Raw genomic sequence first — 23876 nt, 5'->3', positions numbered from 1 at the left:
GAGCGAAACTCCGTCTCAAAAAAAAAAAAAAGAAACTTTAGTGAGCTAAAAGAACATGTTCTAGCCCAATGTAAAGAAAGTAGGAACCTTGAAAAAAGGTTTGACGAAATCCTAACAAGAATAGACAATTTAGAGAGGAATACAAGTGAACTAATGGAACTGAAGAACACAATACGAGAATTCCATGAAGTATGCGCAGGTTTTAACAGTCGAATTGATCAAGCAGAAGAAAGGATATCAGAGGTTGAAGACCAACTTAATGAAATGAGATGAGAGGACAAGATTAGAGAAGAAAGAGTAAAAAGGAATGAGCAAAGTCTCCAAGAAATACGGGACTGTGTGAAAAGACCTAATTTACGATTGATAGGTGTACCTGAATGTCATGAAGAGAATAAATCCAAGTTGGAAAATACTCTTCAGGATATTATTCAGGAAAGCTTTCCTAATCTAGTAAGGCAGGACAATACTCAACTCCAGCTAATCCAGTGAACACCACAAAGATATTCCTCAAGTAGAATAACCCCAAGACGCATAATCACTAGATTCACTAGGATTAAAATAAAGGAGAACATTCTAACGGCAGCTAGAGAGAAGTCAGGTCACCCATAATGGGAAGCCTATCAGACTCACAGCAAACCTCTCAGCAGAAACCCTACAAACTAGAAGAGAGTGGGGGTCAATATTCAATATCCTCAAAGAAAAGAATTTTCAGGCCCGGCGCGGTGGCTCACGCCTGTAATCCCAGCGCCCCGAGGTCAACAGATCGAGACCATCGTGGTCAACATGGTGAAACCCCGTCTCTACTAAAAATACAAAAAATTAGCTGGGCATGGTGGCGCTTGCCTGTAATCCCAGCTACTCAGGAGGTTGAGGCAGGAGAATTGCCTGAACCCAGGAGGCGGAGGTTGCGGTGAGCCGAGATCGTGCCATTGCACTCCGGCCTGGGTAACAAGAGCGAAACTCCGTCTCAAAAAAAAAAAAAAAGAATTTTCAACCCAGAGTCTCATATCCAGCCAAACTAAACTTCATAAATGAAGGAAAAATAAAATTTTTCGCAAACAAACAAGCACTCAGATTTCATCACCAGCAGGCCTGCTTTACAAGAGCTTCTGAAAGAAGCATTACACACAGAAAGGAACAACCCGTATCAGTCATCCCAAAAACTTACCAAAACGTAAAGAGTATCTCTATAATGAAGAATCTACATCAACTAATGGGCAAAATAGCCAGATAGCACTAAATGACAATATTGAACTCACAAATATTAATCCTAAATTTAAATGGATTAAATGCCCCAATCAAAGACACAGGTAAATTGAATAAAAATTCAAAACCCATCGGTATGCTGTATCCAGATCTATCTCACAAGCAACGACATACAAAGACTCAAAGGGATGGAAGAAGATTCACCAATTAAATGGAGAGAAACAAACAAACAAGTATCAGACATCTAGTTTTTTAAAAAATAGCAATTTTTTTTTTTTAAGAGACGGGCTCAGTACATTGCACAGCCTGGGCTGGAACTCCTTGGGTCAAGCAGTCTTCTGACATCAGCCACCTGGGCAGCTGGGACTGTAGGCACACATCACTGCACCAGGGCCAGTTAACTGGTTTTGAGGCATTCTTTAGCAGGTTATATTATTTCTGCTAGAAGCCATATACATTTGAAATAGGAGCTCTTCATCAAAAATTGTTCCAAGATTGAAAAGTGTGACATTCCTTGCTTTTTCTTGAATAGGAATGAAGGAATAGGAATAAAAATTTTTATTTTTATTAAAAATAGAATTCGGCCGGGCCTTGTGACTCATGCCTGTAATCCCAGCACTTTGGGAGGCTGAGACAGGTGGATCACCTGAAGTTAGGAGTTTGAGACCAGCCTGGCCAACTTGGTGAAACCTCGTCTCTACCAAAAATACAAGAATTAGCTGGGCGTGGTGGTGGGTGCCTGTAATCCCAGCTACTTGGGAGGCTGAGGCAGGAGAATCGCTTGAACTTGGGAGACAGAGGTTGCAGTGAGCCAAAATCGTGCCACCGAACTCTAGCCTCGGCAACAAGAGCAAAACTCCGTCTCAAAAAATAAAATATAAAATTCAGGCCAGGCATGGTGGCTCACACCTGTAATCCCAGCGCTTTGGGAGCCTGAGGTGGGCAGATCGCCTGAGATTAGGAGTTCGAGCAAGACTAGGCTTACCAATATGGTGAAACCCTGTCTCTACTAAAAGTACAAAAATTAGCCAGGTGTGGTGGCGTGTGCCTGTAATCCCAGCTACTCGGGAGGCTGAGACAGGAGAATTGCTTGAACTGGAGGTGGAGATGGCAGTAGACAGATCATGCCACTGCACTCCAGCCTAGGCGACAGAGCGAGACTCCATCTCAAAAATATATATAATAATAATAATAATGTTAATAAAATTTAGGCTGAGCGTGGTGGCTCATGCCTGTAATCCCAACACTTTGGGAGGCTGAGGTGGGAGGATTCCTTGAGCCCAGGCGTTTGAGACTAGCCTGGGCAATATAGTGACACCCCCATCTATTTAAAAAAAAAAAAAGCTGGCTGTGGTGCTGTATACTTGTAGTCCCAGCTACTTGGGAGGCTAAGGCAGGAGAATGACTTGAGCCCAGAAGGATGGAGTCTGCGATGAGCCATGATCACACCACTGAACTCCAGCCTGGGCAACAGAGTAAGACACGCTGTCTCAAAAAATAAAAAAATAATCATGAAAGTGTATTACAAAATCTCTTTTCCCAAAGATAATAATGTGATTCTTTGACATAAATACTGACACTCACATGTGCATGGATGATATACAAATGAATATGTTTTAAACAAAAATGAAGTTTTTAACATGTTCTGCATTTTTATGTTGCTTTGTTTTGTTTTGCTTTTTACTTGATAGTTATGGATATTAACAATTATCCTATGTAATCACAAACACAAGTTACTGGGAAAGATGTTTTGATATGAGATGGGGGATTCTATATTCTCTGTCTAATCTTGATACTAATCATTATTTATTAACACAGAATTATTCTGGTTATCTGCTGGCCAGTCTTGCCATAAGCCAACTTAATAACTGTTACCCATATTGAGGGAATTATCAACAGTCTTTATTTATTGTAATGTACATAAATGATATAATTTGTTTAGGTTTAAGAACACATGGGAAGATAACATTTTTTTTTTTTTTTTTTTTTTTTTTGAGACGGAGTTTCGCTCTTGATACCCAGGCTGGAGCGCAATGGCGCGATCTCGGGTTACCGCAATCTCCGCCTCCTGTGTTCAGGCAATTCTCCTGCCTCAGCCTCCTGAGTAGCTGGGATTACAGGCACGCGCCACCGTGCCCAGCTAATTTTTTGTATTAGTAGAGACGGGGTTTCACCATGGTGACCAGGATGGTCTCGATCTCTTGACCTCGTGATCCACCCGCCTCGGCCTCCCAAAGTGCTGGGATTACAGGCTTGAGCCACCGCGCCCGGCCGGGAAGATAACATTTTGATTCTTGCATCCTAGACTTTATCTGTAAAATACTTAGACTGGGTAATAGACACTCTACAGGGGTAGTAGAACATCTTAAGTGAATCCATTTACTTTTCTGTCATTAAACCATTGTATAACTGTGGAAAAAAATTCTCAAAATTAAAGGTTTTTTTTGTGTGTTTATCGTTCTGCATGTGTGTCCAATCACTGAGAAATAGTCCTTAAGTCTTATGGTTTAGGACGTAGAGTTACTCTATACAACAGTGCAGTCAGATCCCGAAGGCTAACCTGAATTGGATATTTGCAGCCTGTGTGTGGCTTCGTCTCTATGTGGCGTCACCGTCAAAATCTTCTTCTTTATATCATCAGTTGGATATTAGGATAGTAAACTTTTTTTTTTTGAGACGGAGTTTAGCTCTTCTTGCCCAGACTGGAGTGCAGTGGCGAGATCTTGGCTCACTACAACCTTTGTCTCCCAGATTCAAGCAATTCTCCTGCCTTAGCCTCCCAAGTAGCTGGGATTACAGGTGCGCACCACCACATCTGGCTAGTTTTTTTGTATTTTTAGTAGAGACAAGGTTTCACCATGTCGATTAGGCTGTTCTCAAACTCGACTTGGTGATCCACTGCCTCAGTCTCCCAAAGTTCTGGGATTACAGGAGGCATGTAGGCAGGATAGTAAACTTTTTTTTGAGATGAAATTTCATTCTTGTTGCCCAAGTTGGAGTGCAGTGGCACAATTTGGCTCACTGCAACTTCTGTCTCCCAGGTTCAAGTGATTCTCCTGTCTTAGCCTCCCAAGTAGCTGGGATTGCAGGCATGTGCCACCCCACCTGGCTAATTTTTTTGTATTTAGTAGAGACGGGGTCATCATGTTGGCTAGGCGGGTCTCAAACTTCTGACCTCAGGTGATCCACCCACCTCAACCTCCCAAAGTGTTGGGATTATAGGCATAAGCCACCATGCCCAGCCAATGGTAAGCTTTTTACACAGGTTTGATCAAGTCTCTTAACTGGGCTTCAATTTTGTCATTTATTATACAAGATGGCTAGATGGAAGATGTTTGGGTTAATTATATATGAATGATTTCAAACTTTAAGCTTTTTTATTTTTTGAGGGAAGTCACCTTTATGAATCTGTGAGTGTTTTAAAGCAAGAAATACTGTGCTCACTTAAGCAGCACTTACACTGACACTGGAACAATACAGAGAAGATTGGCATAGCCCCTGTGCAAGGATGACATGCAATTTGTGAAGTGTTTAATATTTTTCATTAAAAAAATACTTTTAGATAAGGACATTTTTAGAATTGTTTCAAAATTAATGTTAAAATAATTCTATTTTTTCTTCCCTAAAGCCCCTAAAAGACGACGACCTGCTCGTTCAATTTTTGATGGTTTCCGGGATTTTCAGACTGAAACCAGTAGGTATCTGTGGACCAGTTTATCATCTCTCTCTTCCCTTCTCCTCTTATTAAAAAGAAAAAGATGATTACTGTTAGGCCTAATTACTTTGAGGTTTCACCTTATTTAAAAAGTGAAATTATGGATCCAGAATATGATTAATTCTTTCCTGAGCTGAATTGTTCCAAATGCTAACCTGTCTGGTTATAGAAAAATAGTAAAGGAGGTGCAGATAATGTAGGAAATCTGGTTAATTGATAAACTTAATTAGCTTGTGAATAAACACTTGAAAGTGCTTACTGTAATAAAATAAACTGATTTCCCTTGGGATCCTGATTTCTGTCAATGAAAGGAATATATAATGAAAATGGTTATTGAAAGAGATTGAAAAATGGAAGAAAAAGCCACACCACCCAAGGCAGCCACTATTAATATTTTGGCTACCCTTGTTTGAAATATTTTTGTGTAATAAGTTAGAATGAGAATGTTGGTCTTATACTTTTAGCGGATTTAGTATTGATGTAGCAATGGAATCCTAAAGAAAGGACAGTTATGTTAAGAGGATATATGAGAAACCCTTGGACTGTGCTTGATTTTGCAGTTTATTTATAGTGAATTCATTGAGGCACAGATAGGTCTTGTAACTTTGGAGATAATTGATGGAGAAACTAAACAGACTCAAGTCATCTAGGGAATCCCGTTTCCTTCCAGTGGAAGGTGACAACAGTGGTCATCATCTCCACTGCCAGAATCTTTATTATTATTATTATTATTATTTGTTTTTGAGATGAAGTCTCACTTTGTCACCCAGGCTGGAGTGCAGTGTCTCGATCTGGGCTCACTGCAAGTTCCACCTCCCAGGCTCAAGCAATTCTCCTGCCTCAGCCTCCTAAGTAGCTGGGATTACAGGCGCCCGCAACATGCCTGATTAATTTTTGTATTTTTAGTAGAGACATGGTTTCACCGTGTTGCCCAGGCTGGTCTTGAACTCCTGACCTCAGGTGATCTGCACATCTCAGCCTCCCATAGTACTGGGATTACAGGCATGAGCCACTGTGCCTGGCCCCGAATCTTTAAAGATTGAGAACATAGCTGAAAACAGCAGGTGAATTTACATTGCTTTCGGAACTAGATAAATGAGGATGAAAGTTTTCCCCTATGCTTTTTGTTTTGTTTTGTTTTAGATGGAGTCTCACTCTGTTCTACAGGCTAGAGTGCAGTAGCGTGATCTCAGCTCACTGCAGCCTCCACCTCCTGGGTTCCAATGATTCTCCTGGCTCAGCCTCCTGAGTAGCTGAGAGTACAGGCATGCACCACCAACCATGCCTGGCTAATTTTTTTTTTTCTCGGCTCACTGCAACCTCTGCCTCCAGAGTTCAAGCGATTCTCCTGCCTTAGCCTCCTGAGTAGCTGGGATTACAGGCGTGCGCCACCATACCTGGCTAATTTTTTTTTTTGTATATTTAGTAGAGATGGGGTTTCACTGTGTTGGCCAGGCTGGTGTCAAACTCCTGACTTCAGGTGATCCTCTCACCTTGGCCTCCCAAAGTGCTAGGATTACAGGTGTGAGCCACTGCACCCAGCCTCTCCCATGTTTAAGTTAGCTTTTGAATATGTGAAGAAGTTGCTTTGATTATGTGACTATTTTCAATTAATTTCTTTGTATCATTTGGATAGGGAATACCACCAAGTCTTAAGATTCCTCTTACTCCCCCTTGCATTTTTTTTTTCAGAGTCAGCATTAGATCTTTATATTTGAGGTCAAGCACATTGTCAGCAATTCCTTCAATTGGCAGAAGTTTTTTTTTAATGTGATTTATGATTATTTTTTATAGCTAACTGAAACTTTTCATCCTTCTGTATTATAGTTCGGCAAGAACAAGAATTAAGAAATGGAGGAGCTATAGATAAGAAATTGACTACCCTTGCAGATCTATTCCGGCCACCCATTGATTTGATGCATAAAGGCAGCTTTGAAACAGTAAGTTATTGGAGATTCTGTGCCTTAACTATGAATGCTTTTGCATTTTCAATGCCTTTTTTAAAAAAAAGTTACTTGTTTTAGAGACAGGGTCTCGCTTTGTTGTACAGGCTGGAGTGCAGTGGCACAGTCATAGCTCCCTGCAGCCTTGAACTCTTGGGTGCAAGGGATCCTCCCACCCCAGACTTTCAAGCAACTAGGGCTATGGACATGCACCACTACACTCAGCTAATATAAAAAAATTTTTTTTGGTAGAGACAGGGTCTCACTATGTTGCCCAGGCTGGTCTCAAATGCCTGGGCTCAAGCAATCCTCACATCTCAGCCTCCCAGAATGCTTAGATTACTGGTGTGAGCCACTGCACCTGGCCTTCAGTGACGTTTTTTATAAGAGCAAAAAACGATTTTCAATGTATAGGGAATTGGCATCATAAGTATATCTACGTGATATGTGTAAAGGTTACACTGATTTATATTTCTATCAGCAATATATGAAATATCTTTCTACCAGCAGCGTAGGAGATTGTTGGATGAAATCCTTTTCTTAGCCTTGTGTGGTGTCATTTTGGGATATTTGCCATTTTGATAGCTTTTTTTTTTTTTTGAGACGGAGTTTCGCTCTTGTTACCCAGGCTGGAGTGCAATAGCGCGATCTCGGCTCACCGCAACCTCCGCCTCCTGGGTTCAGGCAATTCTCCTGCCTCAGCCTCCTGAGTAGCTGGGATTACAGGCACGCACCACTATGCCCAGCTAATTTTTTGTATTTTTAGTAGAGACGGGGTTTCACCATGTTGACCAGGATGGTCTTGATCTCTTGACCTCGTGATCCACCCGCCTCGGCCTCCCAAAGTGCTGGGATTACAGGCGTGAGCCACCGCGCCCGGCCCGATATCTTTTTAAAGTATCTCACTTGTTCCTGTATCTTTGGCTACTACTGAGACTAATGTGTGTGGTTTGCCATTTGTGAATTGTTTACAGGTACTTTTGCCTCTATTTCTGTGCGGATCCTAGTGTGTTTGAAAAGAATATCTCTAATTGGAGAACACATTCATCCTCAGTTCTTCTTGGTTTTATCATGACTAAGCCCAAGGATAAACTTTCCAGTGTATGTTTACTTGGTTGTCTGCTAACTTTCAGACTTACTGAGGGCAGAGGGAAGACACTTCTTTTTAATAATCTTTGGGACCCAGTCTCAGGCATTAAGAGGAATACATTATGTGAGTAGCATTTTCATAAATGTAAGTCACTTAAATTTTACTTAAGTCTTTTTTTTTTTTTTTTTTTTTTTGAGATGGAGTTTCGCTCTTGTTACCCAGGCTGGAGTGCAATGGCGCAATCTTGGCTCACCACAACCTCTGCCTCCTGGGTTCAAGCAATTCTCCTGCCTCAGCCTCCCGAGTAGCTGGGATTACAGGCACGCGCCACCATGCCCAGCTAATTTTTGTATTTTTTAGCAGAGACGGGGTTTCACCTTGTTCACCAGGATGGTCTCAATCTCTTGACCTCGTGATCCACCCACCTCGGCCTCCCAAAGTGCTGGGATTATAGGCGTGAGCCACCACACCCGGCCCTTTTTTTTTTTTTTTTTTGAGACAGAGGTTCGCTTTTGTTGCCCAGGCTGGAATGCAACAGTGCGATCTTGGCTCACTGCAACTTCTGCCTCCCAGATTCAAATGATTCTCCTGCCTCAGCCTCCTGAGTAGCTGGGACTACAGGCGTACACCACCATGCTCAGCTAATTTTGTATTTTTAGTGGAGATGGGGTTTCTCCATGTTGGTCATGCCAGTCTCGAACTCCCAACCTCAGGTGATCCGCCCACCTCGGCCTCCCAAAGTACTGGGATTATAGGCGTGAGCCATTGTGCCTGCCCCCACCACCTTTTTTTTTTTTTTTTTTTTTTTTGGAGACTGGTTCTTATTCTGTCACCTGGGATGGAGTACAGTGGCAGAATCATGGCTCACCACAGCCTCCAACTCATGGTCTTAATTTATTCCCTGGTCTCAACCTCCCAAATAGACAACCACCACTACATCTGGCCAATTTAAAAAGTATTTTGTAGAGAAGGGGGTCTTGCTATGTTGCCCAGGCTGGTCTTGAATTTCTAGTGTCAAGTGATCCTCCCGCCTTGGCTCCCAAAGTGCTAGGATTACAGGCATGAGCTGAGACCCCATTTCTTAAAATAAACAACCAATGTATATCAGCTGCATATTTGAACATGTTATGATAATATATATATATAATTTTTTGAGACAGAGTCTTGCTCTGTTGTCAGGAGCCGGGCTGGAGTGCAATGGCGCAATCTCGGCTCATTGTAGTCTCTACCTCCTGGGTTCAAGCAATTCTCCTGCTCCAGCCTCCCGAGTAGTTGGGACTACAGGCGCATGCCACCACGCCCAGCTAATTTTTGTACTTTTTAGTAGAGACAGGGTTTAACCATGTTGGCAGGATAGGCTCAATCTCTTGACCTCATGATCTGCCCACTTCAGATGATAATATTTTTAAAAATTTGTCCTTTGATTTACGTTTACACTGTCATACATGAAATATTTAGGAGAAGGAATTCCCATGTAAGCTTGTGTGTTAGTTCACTTGCTTTACCAGAAAGGAATTCCTGAGACTGGGCAGTTTATTTATTTTTATTTTTTTTTAATTTTTATTTATTTTTTTATGAAAGAAAGAAAGAGAGAAAGGGGGAGAGAAACAGGAGTCTTGCTCTATTGCCCGGGCTGGAATGCAGTCTAAAAATAGGTATTGAAAATCTCTTTTATGCCGATAATTGTGCTTAACAGCGGAGACAGGAAGGAATAAGGGAAGAAAATAACAAACAGCCAACCAATATTTCATTTAAGTCTGTGAAATGCTATGCAAATGCTGAAGAGTGATTTACTTCCAATTATGTGGTCACTTTCAAAGTAGCTGTAATGTGATACTGAGAAAAATGTATGTTCTGTGGACCTGGGGTGGAGACTTCTATAAATACTCACTGAATTTACTTGTTCCAGGTCTGAGTTCTAATCATAGATGTCCCTGTTAATTTTCTATGTCGTTGATCCATCGAATATTAACAATGTGGTGTCAAAGTCTCCCGCTATTATTGTGCGGGAGTCCAAGTCTCTTTATAAGTCATTAAGAACTTGTCTTATGTATCTGGGTGCTCCTATATTGGGTGCATATATATTTATGATCATTGACTCCTGTTGTTGCATTGATCCTTTTACCATTATGTAATGTTCTTCTTTGTTTCTTTTAGTCTTTGTTACTATTAAAGTCTATTTTGTCAGAGATGAAAGTTACAACTCCTGTTTTGTTTTGTTTTTTTTGCTCTCCATTTGATTGGTGAGTCTTCCTCCAATCCTTTATTTTGAGTCTTTGTGTGTCCTTGCTTATGAGATGGATCTGGATACAGGGTACCGATGGGTTTTTACTTTTTATTCAATTTGCCTGTCTGTGTCTTTGATGGGGCATTTAATCCATTTAAATTTAGGATTAATATTGATGTTTGTGAGTTTAATATTGTCATTTAATGCTATCTGGCTATTTTGCCCATTAGCTGATATAGAGTCTTCATTATGGAGATACTCTTTACCTTTTGGTAGGTTTTTGGGATGACTGATACTGGTTGTTCCTTTCTGTGTGTAATGTGTCTTTCAGAAGCTCTTGTAAAGCAGGCCTGGTAGTGATGACATCTCTGAGTGCTTGCTTGTTCATGAAAAATTATATTTTTCCTTCATTTATGAAGCTTAGTTTGGCTGGATATGAGATTCTGGGTTGAAAATTCTTTTCTTTGAGGATATTGAATATTGACCCCCACTCTCTTCTAGTTTGCAGGGTTTCTGCTGAGAGATCTGCTGTGAGTCTGATAGACTTCCCTTTATGGGTAACCTGACCTTTCTCATAAAGAAAATTCTAGCTGCCCTTAGAATTTTCTCCTTTATTTCAACCCTGGTGAATCTAACGATTATGTGTCTTGGGGTTGCTCTACTTGGGGTTGCTCTACAAAGGAATACTTTGTGCTGTTCTCTGTTTTACCTGGAGTTGAGTATTATCCTGCCTTACTAGATTAGGAAAGTTTTCCTAAATAATAGCCTGAAGAATAGTTTCCAGCTTGGATTCATTCTCTTCATGACATTCAGGTAACACCTATCAAATGTAAATTGGTCTTTTCACATAGTCCCATATTTCTTGGAGACTTTGCTCATTCCTTTTTATTCTCTAATCTTGTCTTCTCATTTCATTTCATTAAGTTGGTCTTCGACCTCTGATATCCTTTCTTCTGCTTGATCAATTCAACTGTTAAAACCTGTGCATATTTCACAGCGTTCTTGTATTGTGTTCTTCAGTTCCATTAATTCACTTATTTTCCTCTCTAAATTTTCTATTCTCGTTAGCATTTTGTCAAACCTTTTTTCAAGGTTCTTAGTTTCTTTACATTGGGCTAGAACATGTTCTTTTAGCTCACTAAAGTTCCTTATTATCCACTTTCTGGAGCCTAATTCTGTTAATGGAACACACTTGTTCTCCATCAGGCCTTGTTCCCCTGTTGATGAGGAACTGTGATCACCTATAGAGGGAGAGGCATTCTGATTTTGGGTATTCTCAGCCTTTTTACACTGGTTTCTTCCCATCATTGTAAATTTATCCACCTGTCCTCTTTGTAATTACCGACTTTCAAATTAGGTCTCTGAGTGGATGTCCAACTTGTTGATTCCCAGCGGCTAAAACAGCGGCGTTAAGGTTCACGGTGCTTTTCTGCCCAGGAATCTCCAGTCTGGCTTCCCTCTTGAGTCCCTTTTTCAATCAGCTAAATGGGCGACTCTGCCTTCCCGGAGCTCCAAACATTGACCAGAAGGGGACCCAGTCCCGTTTACTCTGCACTTTCACTGGGAGCTACAATCCTGAGCTGCTAGTAATCGGCCATCTTGGATCTCTCTCCGGGCAGTTTATAAAGAAAGAGATGTTATTTCAGTTCACTTTTCTACAGGCTGTAGAATGTCTGCACCATAGCATGGTGTTGACATCTGGTTCTGGTGAAGCCTCAGAAAGCTTGCAGTCATGGCAGAAGGCAGAGGGGGAGCTGTTACAGCACGTGAGAGGAGCAAGGGGTCAAGCCATTCACAAGGGGTCTGCCCGCATGACCCAAAGGCCACCTACTAAGCCCCACCCTCAGCACTGGGAATTATATTTCACTATGAGATTTGGAGGGACAAATGTCCAGACCACATCAGCTTGCTCTCCAGTTTCAATTTTCGGAATCCGAAAACCTTGAAAGTGGTTTGGCTGCATGTAACAGAAAACTCAGATGATGATGATGATTTGACCAAATCATCAGGGCTTTATTTTTGTCAGTAATAAGCCTAGAGGTGAAGAAATTATTGGTGTTCATTCATAAGCTCAAAGATGTCAGGTTAGATGTCTGTTCAGTTTTCTTCATCTTTGCCTTGTGGTCTCAACATGGCAGCGCCTGTCCTTTCTAGTATATTCTGGTGATACTACAGCCGCTGAGAGAGAATAACAGCAATATGAAAGGCAGAAAAGGATCTGAGTTTGTTTCGGCATGTTTTCTGTTTTTATTAACTTCTGAGTTGCTCTTGGACCTACCACAGTATCTGAGCTTGATTTAATTTGGTGACTTTGAACTGGAAAAGCATTTACTCTTCTGCCCGCTCATTAAGGGAAAATATGAATCTCTTTTGATGTTGTCCCCTGAATTTTGATTTATATCACCTTTTTTCCCTTGCATTTCATGGCCTATGTTTACAGCAGTCTATTTGTTTTCACTGATAATATTATACTTAACCATCTGCAAGACTTTAGATGAAATAAACATTCCCTTCTAAAAGCAGGCATTTCATTATGGTTAATGATACATGTATTAAGTTTATAAAAATTAGGAAGATAACATGCAAAATTAAGTCATTGAAGTTTAGAGAGGTAAATATTAAAAATTAGAGGGTTACTCTTTGGTGACCCAAGGAGGTCCCATAGGTTTGTTCCTCATACTGGATGTAAATGTGAGCCACAGTTTTACAGGTTTAGAAACTAGTGTAACTAGAAGTAGATCATGTTCAGGGATTCTTTCTGGCTCATGCTAACCAGATGAGAGAGACTGATTAATTCACTTGTTTACTTAATACATATTCATTGAAGCCTTGTGTTGCAGGACTTAGTTCTGGGTGATCGAGAATAAAGGTTTGACTGCATGTGAGAGAGACCAGGGGAAAAAAAACAGTAGCTTAAGCAAGAAAGAAGTCCAGGATGTTGGAATGACTTGCTCTGCAAGTTTAAGAGTTGCAGAGTTTCTCTGTCTTGTTCTGCCATCCCTAGGTCTTGCTTGCCCTTGTCTACATGATTCAAGTTGGCTTGCCACCATGTTTGCTTACCAAACAGCATGGAAGGCTGCTCTGCCTATGGAGTAGCCATTCTTCATTCCTTTACATCCTTATCAACTTGCTTTCACTTTACTCTGTGGACTCACCCTGAATTCTTTCCTGCGCTCGGTCCAAGAACCCTCTCTTGGGCTGGATCTGGTCTCCTTTCTGGTAGCATTGTTCTGGCAACCACAGAAGGGACGATATTAAGGAAACCCCCAACCAAAGGCTAACTTTGGTTAAGTGATAGGACCCAGTAACATCTTTCTGGCTAACCACAGAAGGGCTGATACTGAAGATACCCCCAACCCGAAAGAAAGCCATCTGTCAGCACCAGTTGGCTGACTTTGGATACCACCTTTTGTTGGGACTCAAGCGTTATGAATGGCCCTCGCCATACAGATGCGTTCAGACTGAGCTCCTCTCTACTCTGAATGCAACAGAGCTAGTAGTTAGGCAGGAATATCATCGTCCCTGTTAAGCATGAAGAAGTTACGAAAGTTGGCTCTTTCTCCCTCTGCAATCCTTAGGATTAAGGATTCTCTTACAAAAGGGAGGGAGGAAATGTCAGAGGCATTGAAACCAGAGCACCTCCATTTTGAATAGGGGCTAGGTAAAATAAGGCTGAGACCTAGTGGGCTGCATTCCCAGACAGTTAGATGTTCTAAGTCATAGGATGAGTTAGGAGGTTGGCACAAGAAACTGGTCATGAAGACTTTGCTGATGAAACATGTTGCAGTAAAGAAGCTAAAATCCACCAAAGTCCACATGGCAATGAGAGTGACCTGGTCATCCTCACTGCTCCACTTCCACCTGCGCTGTGACAGTTTAAAATGCCACAGCAAAGTCAGGAAGTTGCCCTATATGATCTAAAAAGGGGGAAGAACCCTCGGTTCTTGGAACTGCCCACCCCTTTCCAGTAACCCTCGTAAGTAAGCCATCCCTTGATTAGCATATAATCAAGAAATATCCATAAAAGTGGGCATCCAGCAGCCCTCAGGCTGCTCTGCCTGTGGAAGAGCCATACTTTAGTCCTTTACTTTCTTTTTTTTTTTAACTGTTGTCTTTCAAGGATGTCCTAGAATCCTTTACTTTCTTAATAAACTTGCTTTCATTAAAAAAAAATAATGACCAGCATGGAAGAGGGAAGAGCTGTTAAGGGTACACATTTCTCTTTAAAGGAGCAACCTGGAGGTTGTACACAGCACTCTGTGTGTGCATTCCATCTGCTGTAACTTGGCAGCATGGCTGCACCCGTTTGCAAGGGACACTCGGAAATCCAGATGCCTAGTTAAAAATTGGAGGTTCTATAAGTAAGAGAGGGACAAGGGGAGAATAGGTTATTTGGTGCCTATAAGCAGTTTCTGCCACAGGGTGATAGTGGTAAATGATATAAAGTCCTTGCCATTGTAGCGTTTATAATCTAGTAGGAGAAACAGAATATAAACAAAAAACGTAAAACACACACACACACACACACACACACAGATGGTGAATATAATACATATGTTTCTCTTTGATGGAGAGAGAGAGACATTCAGTTTAGGTTACAGTAGTTGCTTGGAGAAAGAATAAAATATGCTTGGACGTAGTGGCTCATGCCTATAATCCCACCACTTTGGTAGGAGGCTGAAGGGAGTAGATCACTTGAGTGCAGGAGTTCAAGACCAGCCTGGGCAATATGGTGGAACCCAGTCTCTACAAAAAATAGAAAAAATTAGCTGGACATGGTGGTGCGCACCTGTGGTCCCAGCTACTCAGGAGGCTGAGGTGGGAGGACTGCTTGAGCCCAGGAGGTTGAGTCTGCAGTGAGCTGTGGTGGTGCCATCGCCCTCCACCCTGAGCAACACAGTGAAACCCTGTCTCAGAAACAAAAGGAAAAAAAATACAATAAGGGAAGGAGAGAGGGGGCCCTTTTTTGTTTGTTCAAGGCCATTTTATGTGTGTGGTCTGAATTTAGTTAAGCATCTGGAAATTTCTAGCGTCCTTTGCAAGTAGATGTGTCCCTGTTGCCAAATTCAGTTTCTTCTTACAGGCAAATGGAAAGCAAGGTTGATTGCAGAGGTTCCACATGTGTTTGTAATTGTGAGGACAAAGGACTGTATTAGGAAGATTAGGGAAGATTTCTGCAAGGATGAGATAAGAATAGAAACCTTAGTGAAGCGAGGGAATGCGATCTAATGGGAGGTCCGAGGGAAGAGCAGATAATACCGTATGAACGTACTGATGTTGGAAAGAGCTGACACAGTCAAGAAAACCAGCCGAGTGAGCAAAGCACTTAGACTAAACGGTCTGACCTGGGCAAGGGAATATTTCTTAGGTTTTCTTCTTTCCCCACTATCCTGTAGGCTGTATGAACACAGGGACTTTGTTTTATTTACTATTGTGTGTCCATAGGGTCTAAAACAGTTTAATTTGCCTCGTTAAATCATGATTATGCCAGAAAGAATATTGTGGAGAAAGAATCAGAACAGTTTCCATAGTATTTCTTTTTCTTTTTTCTTTTTTTTGAGACGAAGTTTTGCTCTCGTTGCCCAGGCTAGAGTGCAATGGGCTGGTGTAATCTCAGCTCACTGCAACCTTTGCCTCCTGGGTTCAAGTGATTCTCCTGCCTCAACCTCCCAAGTAGCTGGGATTACAAGTGCCCACCACCATGCCCAACTAATTGTTTGTATTTTTAGTAGAGATGGGGTTTCTCCACATTGGCCAGGCTGGTCTTGAACTCCTGACCTCAGGTGATCCGCCCACCTCAGCCTCCCAGAGTGATAGGATTATAGGCATGAGCTACTGCACCTGGCATTTTCTTTTTTATTTGAGACAGGGTCTTACTCTGTCACCCAGGCTGGAGTACCGTGGTACAATCTCAGCTCACCGCAGCCGCGTCTTCCTGGGCTCAAGTGATTTGTCCACTTCAGCCCCTCAAGTAGGTGGGACTACAGGTGCCTGCCACCGGGCTTGACTGATTTTTGTATTTTTTGTAGAGGTGGGGTTTTGTCTTATTGTCCAGGCTAGAGACAGGGTTTTTCCATGTTGGTCAGGCTGGTGTTGGACTCCTGACCTCAGGTGCTCTGCCTGCCTCGGCCTCCCAAAGTGCTGGGATTACAGGCATGAGCCACGATGCCTGGCAATGTATAACGTGTTTCTAATTAAACTTTATATATTGTTTACATTTAGTTTTAATCAAATTAGACAAGTAAATTATTTATTTATTTATTTATTTGAGATGGAATTTCACTCTTGTTACCCAGACTGGAGTGCAGTGGCGCAATCTCGGCTCACCACAACCTCTGCCTCCTGGGTTCAAGCAAGTCTCCTGCTTTAGCCTCCCGAGTAGCTGGGACTACAGGCGTGCGCCACCATGCCCAGCTAATTTTTGTATTTTTAGTAGAGATGGGGTTTCACCATGTTGACCAGGATGGTCTCCATCTCTTGACCTCGTGATCTGCCCACCTTGGCCTCCCAAAGTGCTGGGATTACAGGTGTGAACCGCCCAACCCAACCAACAAGCAAATTATTGAAAATTAGAAAATGAATAAGGAAAAATAAAAGTGTGATTTCATTTCTATAAAAAGTACTGTATATAGTTTAATATATTTTCTTTTTGACTTTATGCATATATATTTACTGAAACATAGTAAGTTTGTTCAAATCTTTCATTTTTGTTTTTTGAAGCAGTCTCACTCTGTTACCTAGGCTGGAGTGCAGTGGCATGATCCCAGCTCACTGCAGCCTCCACCTCCCAGGTTCAAGCGATTCTTGTGCCTCAGCTATCCAGGTAGATGGGGTTACGGGCATGCGCCGCCACGCTTATCTAATTTTAGTAGTTTTAGTAGAGATGGGGTTTTGCCAGGTTGTCCAGGCTGGTCTCAAACTCCTGGGCTCAAACAGTCGGCCCACGTTGACCTCCCAGAATGCTGGGATTACAGGTGTGAGCCACCATGTCAGGCCTAAATTTTTTTTTTTCATGCCTTTCTGATGTGGCTGGTACTGGCAGAGATTTTAGTCTCCCACTGTTTTACTCTGGGGTCTCCATTATAATGGTTTCGAAAATGTTGATTCAGAACAACCTAATAGATTTCAATAATCTTCCATAGGAAGATGATTTTTCTCATGGCCCACTCTCACCTCCAGTCCTTGACTCACATAATTGGTACACTTAGTGCCATTTTTTAAGACTTTCTCTTTTTAAATTGCATACGTTTATTTTACATTTTTTTACAGATGGGGTCTTCCTGTGTTGCCCAGGCTGTTCTCCAACTCCCAGCCTTACAGCTCCAGCCTACTGTACATATTTAAGATGTATAACATGAAGATTGGATACACATAGTAAAATGATTACTGTAGTCAAGCAAATTAACTTGTCCTTACCTTCCGTAGTTGTCTTTTTATACATGTGTCTGGAGGGGGTGAGAGCACCTAGTAATCTACTCTCAGCACGTTTTCAATGTGTAATACAATATTATTAAGTATCGTCCTCATGTGGTACATGAGAGCTCTAGACTTGCAAGCCTTTTTTTTATTTTTTTCTGAGGCAGAGTCTCACTCTGTTGCCCAGGATAGAGTACAAATGGCATCATCTTGGCCCACTGCAATCTCTGCTGCCCAGCTTCAAACATTTCTCCTGCCTCAACCTCCTGAGCAGCTGGGATTATGGTGCCCACCACCATGCCCAGCTAATTTTCGTATCTTTAATAGAGACGGGATTTCACCATGTTGGGAAGGCTGGTCTTGAACTCCTGACCTCAGGTGATCCACCCACTTCAGCCTCCTAAAGTGCTGGGATTACAGGTGTGAGGCACTGTGCCCGGCCTGTTCAACACTCTTATTCCCTCTCAGTATTGTTGTTTTGTTTCAAAATTGTGTCTTTGGACCCTTCCTTCTTGCAGTAACAATTTTTTAACAATACCTTCAGTGTGGTTAGTATCACTTCCAAGTTTCTAGTATTAGCTTTCTCCCCATTGTAAGCTGCATAAAGGCAGGGATTTTTACCTTTTGGAACTGCTGTAACTTCAGCATCTGTAACTGTACCTGACACATGGTAGGTACTCAGTATTTGTTGAGTGAATAAATCTGAGATAATGAAAGCATGAATGTGAGTAAACACATTTTTAAAAGAAAAAAAGTAACTCTTCCATTTGAAACTCTGGACTTTTATTCATTGTCAGTTTTGTCAGTATTGGGGCGGACTTATGTAAATTTACTCTGTTACAGGGACATGTGCTCTCCAGTCTGTCTCTAGAGTGTATGGTCATTTTCAAATACTGTTTCTGTAGTTAAAGCAGCGTAATTATTCTTTTATTAAATGTTTGTCCTATAAGGAAGTAAATGGAAATATTACTTCCTATAAATAAGGAATTATTAATTTGTATACTTTAAGCCTTTGACCAGTTAAATGCAGCTTCCTGACTCAATATAATGATATTTCTTTTTAGACCTTGGGCTTTCACCCATGGAAACAGTAAGCAAGTATTAGAAGATAATTTATTCTGAGGTTGAGTGGGGTGACTGACACCTGTAATCCCAGGACTTTGGGAGGCCAGGGCAGGAGGAGGATCACTTGAGGCGAGGTGTTCCAAACCAGCCTGGCGAACATAGTGAAACCCCCATCTCTACAAAAAATGTAAGAAAACAGCAAAAAAAGAAAATTTATTCTGGGGGATTCATACAAAAAAAAAAAAAAACACAGTATTTGTGAGATTATTTAAACCTTCTTAAAACAGAAGATATTTTCAGTCTTACATTTTTCAATACCCACAAAACGATGTCCAGTATGTTCTTGGATTACTACACCAAATTCATTGATTCTTAAGATCTTCGTATGTCACACTGATTTGGAAAATAATATTGTTCTAGGATAAATTTATTCCAAAACTGCTCTCATGTCACTGTTCTTTCGTAGGCAAAGATTTGAGGCAGCATTTGCTCATGTGCTTCTCTGCCATTGCTTTCCACTCAGCAGCATTTCATAGGTCTCGATGCTGACAATGGACTGACAGGCAAAAGTACACACTAATGATTGATACGTTGATATTCGTGGCATGAATGGTAGAGTCGTTTGAGGATCATTCTCAAACATACACACTAATGATTGATACGTTGGTATTCGTGGCATGGATGGTAGAGTCGTTTGAGGATCATTCTCAAACATACACACTAATGATTGATACGTTGGTATTCGTGGCATGAAGGGTAGAGTCGTTTGAGGATCATTCTCAAACATACACACTAATGATTGATACGTTGGTATTCGTGGCATGAAGGGTAGAGTCGTTTGAGGCTCATTCTCAAACATTCTTTGACCCTATAATCCCAATTTTTGAAATCTCCTAGGAAGACAACTCTTAAGAGAAAAAACTCTCAGCAGTTTTTACTAAAATGTTTAAGGTGATTCTCTAAAATAGCATATACGCCTAATAATTGAGATTAATATGATGTTTGAAAATGTTCCAGAAATGATCTTGAAGAAAACAAAGTAAAATATACACACCAATTGCATTCATTAAAAAGAAGTGTATTTGGCCGAGTGCGGTGGCTCACACCTGTAATGCCAGCATTTTGGGAGGCTGAGATGGGTGGCTCACCTGAGGTCTGGAGTTCGAGACTGGCCTGGCCAACATGGCCAAACCTTATCTCTGTATAAAAGAATACAAAAAATTGGCCTGACGTAGTGGCGCATGCCAGTAATCCCAGCTACTGTGGAGACTAAGGCAGGAGAACCATTTGAACCTAGTAGGCAGAGGTTGCAGTGAGCTGAAATTGCACCATTGTGCTCCAGCCTGGGCAACAAGAGCGAAACTCCTTCTCAAAAAAAAAAAAAAAAAAAAGTATTTGTTGATGGAGGTTGCAAGAGAATAGAGTTATGTGACTTGTTGATCTTAAGTTTGTTGAATCCTTTTCAGGTAAAGATGTTTAAACATACATTAAAAATTTAGCCATTACTGGGTGTGGTGGATCACGCCTGTGATTCCAGCACTTAGGTGGATGGGTCACTTGAGGTCAAGGGTTTGAGGCCAGCCTAGCCAACATGTAGATATCCCATCCCTACTAAAAATAGAAAAATCAGCCAGGTGTGGTGGTGTGTAGTAATCCCAACTACTTGGGAGGTTGAGGCAGGAGAATCACTTGAACTCAGGAGGTGGAGGTTGCACTGAGCCAAGACCACACCACTGTACTCCAGCCTGGGCAATAGAGTGAGACTCTGTCTCAGAAAAGAAAAGAAAAATTCAGCCATTATAACAAATAACTGGATAAAAGAGAAATGAGTTTATTTAAATTTGAGAAGTGCTTGAAATGAACAGTATAGTTATACATGCATATGCAAAGTAAATATAAAGAATGTATATGTACTGAAAACTCTAGATGTCATATCTGGGCAAAAATCTAGTATTTTTAGTGAAAGACAACAATCTCTGAACAACTATGGAAACATCTGTCACCAAGTAGAAATTGTTTCTGACAAATGTGTAACTTTATTCTCACAGGCCAAAGAGTGTGGCCAGATGCAGAATAAGTGGCTGATGATAAACATTCAGAACGTACAAGACTTTGCATGTCAGTGCCTCAACCGTGATGTGTGGAGCAACGAAGCTGTGAAGAACATTATCCGGGAACATTTCATTTTCTGGCAGGTGAGAAGGAGGGTTCATCAGAAGTTTTGTAGAATTGTACTTTTGTAGTGTGGGATGTTGAGGAATCGGGTTATAATGAATTAAGACATTAAAAAAAAGTAAAACTGGCTGGGAGGCGGTAGCTCACGCCTATTATCCCAGCACTTTGGGAGACCGAGGCGGGTGGATCACCTGAGGTCAGGAGTTTGAGACCAGCCTGACCAACATGGTGAAACCATGTTTCTACTAAAAATACAAAAAATTAGCCTGGCGTGGTGGCAGGAGCCTGCAATCTCAGCTACTCGGGAGGCTGAGGCAGGAGAGTTGTTTGAACCAGGATAGTGGAGGTTGCAGTCAGCCAAGATTGCGCCATTGCACTCTAGCCTGGGTGACAGAATGAGACTCTGTCTCAAAACAAAAAACAAAAAAACTGTACTGTTCAGTAGACATACAGTGTAAGTTGTACACATATTTTAAATTTTTCTAGTAGCCACATTAAAAAAGATTAATCGAAACAGGTGAAATTAATTATATATTTGATTAAATCAATATATCTATATAACTAATACAAAAATCAGATTTTTGCTTTTATTTTCTTTGGTTTTAAGTCTTTGAGATATAGTCTGTATTTTATACTTACATCCCTTCTGCATTTGGAGTAGCCAGATTTCAGGTGCTTCAGTAGCCACTTCTGGGTACTGGTTGCTGTATTGGACAGTGCAGGTATAGAAGATCTTGGACTCATTGAAAGCATTTGGCTAAGACTTAGATTTAAGCTTGCGTTTGATGCTTTTTAACTGTTTGTTCTTAGATAGGTCACTTCAGTCTTCCCAGCTACTGAGATGAGGTTAGAGACCTTGTACCATTTTTCTCCCGCTGTGAGCCAGGGTTTTGCTCTGTCAGCCAAGCTGCAATGCAGTGGCAAGAACGTGGCTCAGCCTTGACCTCCTGGGCTCAAGTGATCCTCCCGCCTCAGTCTCTTGAGTAGTTGGGACCACAAACATCCACCACCATGACCGGATAATTTTTTTTTATTTTTCGTAGAGATGGGGTCTTGCCATAGTTGCCCAGGCTCGTCTTGAACTCGGGGGCCCAAGCCACCCTGGGCTTCCCAGAGTGCTGGGATTACAGGCATGAATCACCATGCCCAGCTCAATTTTTTATTTTGTAAAAAGTTACAGAAAATGAAAACTTATGAGTGAACTTAATTTTTTCCCCTACGATAAGGTATGCTATTAATGTTATTAATTTGCCTGTTTATATTTTACAGCCCCCTAAATTTAATGTAATTTTAATGATAATTCCTTGTATTTTATTCAACAAATATTGATTGCCGCAGCTCTTTGCTTAGCACTGTGCTAGACTCTTGAGCTTATAATCCTGTTTTCTTTCTTTCTAAATAAATAGACAGGATCTTGCTCTGTCACCCAGGCCGGAATGCAATGGTGCAATCATAGCTCACTGCAGCCTCTTAACTCATAGGCTCAAGGGATCTTCCCACCTCAGTCTCCTGAGTTGCTAGGACTACAGGTGCACACCATTACACCTGGCTAATTAAAAAAAAAAAAAAAAAAAAACTTGTAGAGATAGGATCTTGCTATGTTGACCAGGCTGGTCTCAAACTCCTGGCCTCAAGCTATCCTCTGCCTCAGCCTCCCAAAGTACTAGGGTTATAGATGTGAGCCATCATTTGGAGTCAGAATCTTAATATATTGTGATTTATTAAGACGTATATGGTTGAGAGTTATTAATGATAAAGGTTGACAGATAACTTGAGCAGGAAGAACAATACCTCATCTGAACTGGGGAAGAAAGAGGAATGGATCGATATGTTTATGATAAGTTTCCAGAAGGGGCTGAAAGCAGGAAGTTGAAGAAGTTCACACCAGATGATGTTCATTATCTCTAGTGTAGGAGTAAGATCTTAACATAGATACCAGAGGTAGTTTGGAGAGCTAATTGCTGTTAGTATATAACAAGGTTACAGTTGATTTTTTTCTTAGAGGCTAACTTTTTTTTTTTAATATATCAATGATTTTACAGGTTTATCATGACAGTGAGGAAGGTCAGAGATACATACAGTTTTATAAGTTAGGGGATTTCCCCTATGTTTCCATATTGGACCCACGAACAGGTAAGATTTGTATCAGCATGCAGCTTTTAACGTACCACTTGTCTTTCAGTTACCTAAATGATTGATCTTTAATATTTGACTGGATCTGGCTTCAGAATTGTAGCAATTTAGGTAGTTTTCCTGATGTAAACATCTATTGATGTATTTATTTAGGACATCTTTTTCTGGCAGCATTGGAAAATGCTAGTATTTTGTGCTTGTGTGTTTCTGCTCTTTTGAAGAATAACCGATATGTTCATCTTACCCTTTTTAAGGGATTTCCACCCCGGCTCCCAACCCCCCGGACACGGAGTCTTGCTCTGTCACCCAGGCTGGAGTGCAATGGCATGATCTCAGCTCACTGCAACCCCCACTTTCCGGGTTCAAGCAATTCTCCTGCCTCAGCCTCCTGAGTAGCTAGTATTACAGGCGTCCGCCACCATGCCCAGATAATTTGTTGTATTTTTAGTAGAGACAGGGTTTCATCATGTTTCCCAGGCTGCTCTTGAACTCCTGACTTTGTGATCCATCGCCTCGGCCTCTCAAAGTGCTGGAATTACAGGTGTGAGCCACCACGCCCGGCCTCAAGGGATTTTTTTTTTTAACATTTTTTAAATCACTGAAATAGTAAGATTGTTCAGGTTCTAGTTGTGATCCCTCCTGAGGAGCAGAGGGTGGAGCTGGTTTTATTAATTGATTGTGTTTTATATAGATATACTGCTTTTTCTGAATCTCTTCCCAAATGGCAGTAAGTGATAGCAGCATATAAGATAGTTGCCCTATCATGATGAGTGGGAATCTATTAGGTGAGTATAATCGATGTGACTTCTAGGTTATGAAGACACTATAGCATAACCTGGTGGAGAGGGTTTGTCTTTACAGTATAATTATGCATATGCTGAAAGAGATACTTCATGAGAGTGTTCA

At 41.3% G+C, this 23876-nt stretch overlaps 1 protein-coding gene and 1 non-coding gene across 3 annotated transcripts in view; both read left to right on the top strand.

Moving 5' to 3' along the window:
• The window catches only part of UBXN7 (UBX domain protein 7), a 75598-nt gene that overhangs the window by 36102 nt on the left and 15620 nt on the right, over nt 1-23876 (top strand). For both annotated transcript variants that reach the window (XM_012460096.2, XM_064360094.1), the window contains 4 exons: nt 4835-4900; nt 6749-6861; nt 20711-20857; nt 22880-22970. In XM_012460096.2, the coding sequence (XP_012315519.1) occupies nt 4835-4900; nt 6749-6861; nt 20711-20857; nt 22880-22970 (417 nt within the window). The remainder of the gene's footprint in view (nt 1-4834; nt 4901-6748; nt 6862-20710; nt 20858-22879; nt 22971-23876) is intronic.
• LOC135268179 (U6 spliceosomal RNA) lies at nt 4643-4748 on the top strand. Its single transcript, XR_010336460.1, has one exon. It is a non-coding gene; the product is annotated as a U6 spliceosomal RNA (small nuclear RNA).

The sequence above is a fragment of the Aotus nancymaae genome, unplaced genomic scaffold (genome assembly GCF_030222135.1).
Source record: "Aotus nancymaae isolate 86718 unplaced genomic scaffold, 86718_ANA_hifiasm-v0.15.2.pri h1tg000038l, whole genome shotgun sequence".
NCBI classification, from domain to species: Eukaryota; Metazoa; Chordata; class Mammalia; order Primates; family Aotidae; genus Aotus; species Aotus nancymaae.
The sequence above is the reverse complement of the archived record's forward strand: the minus strand, read 5'-3'. Positions and strand labels throughout refer to the sequence as shown.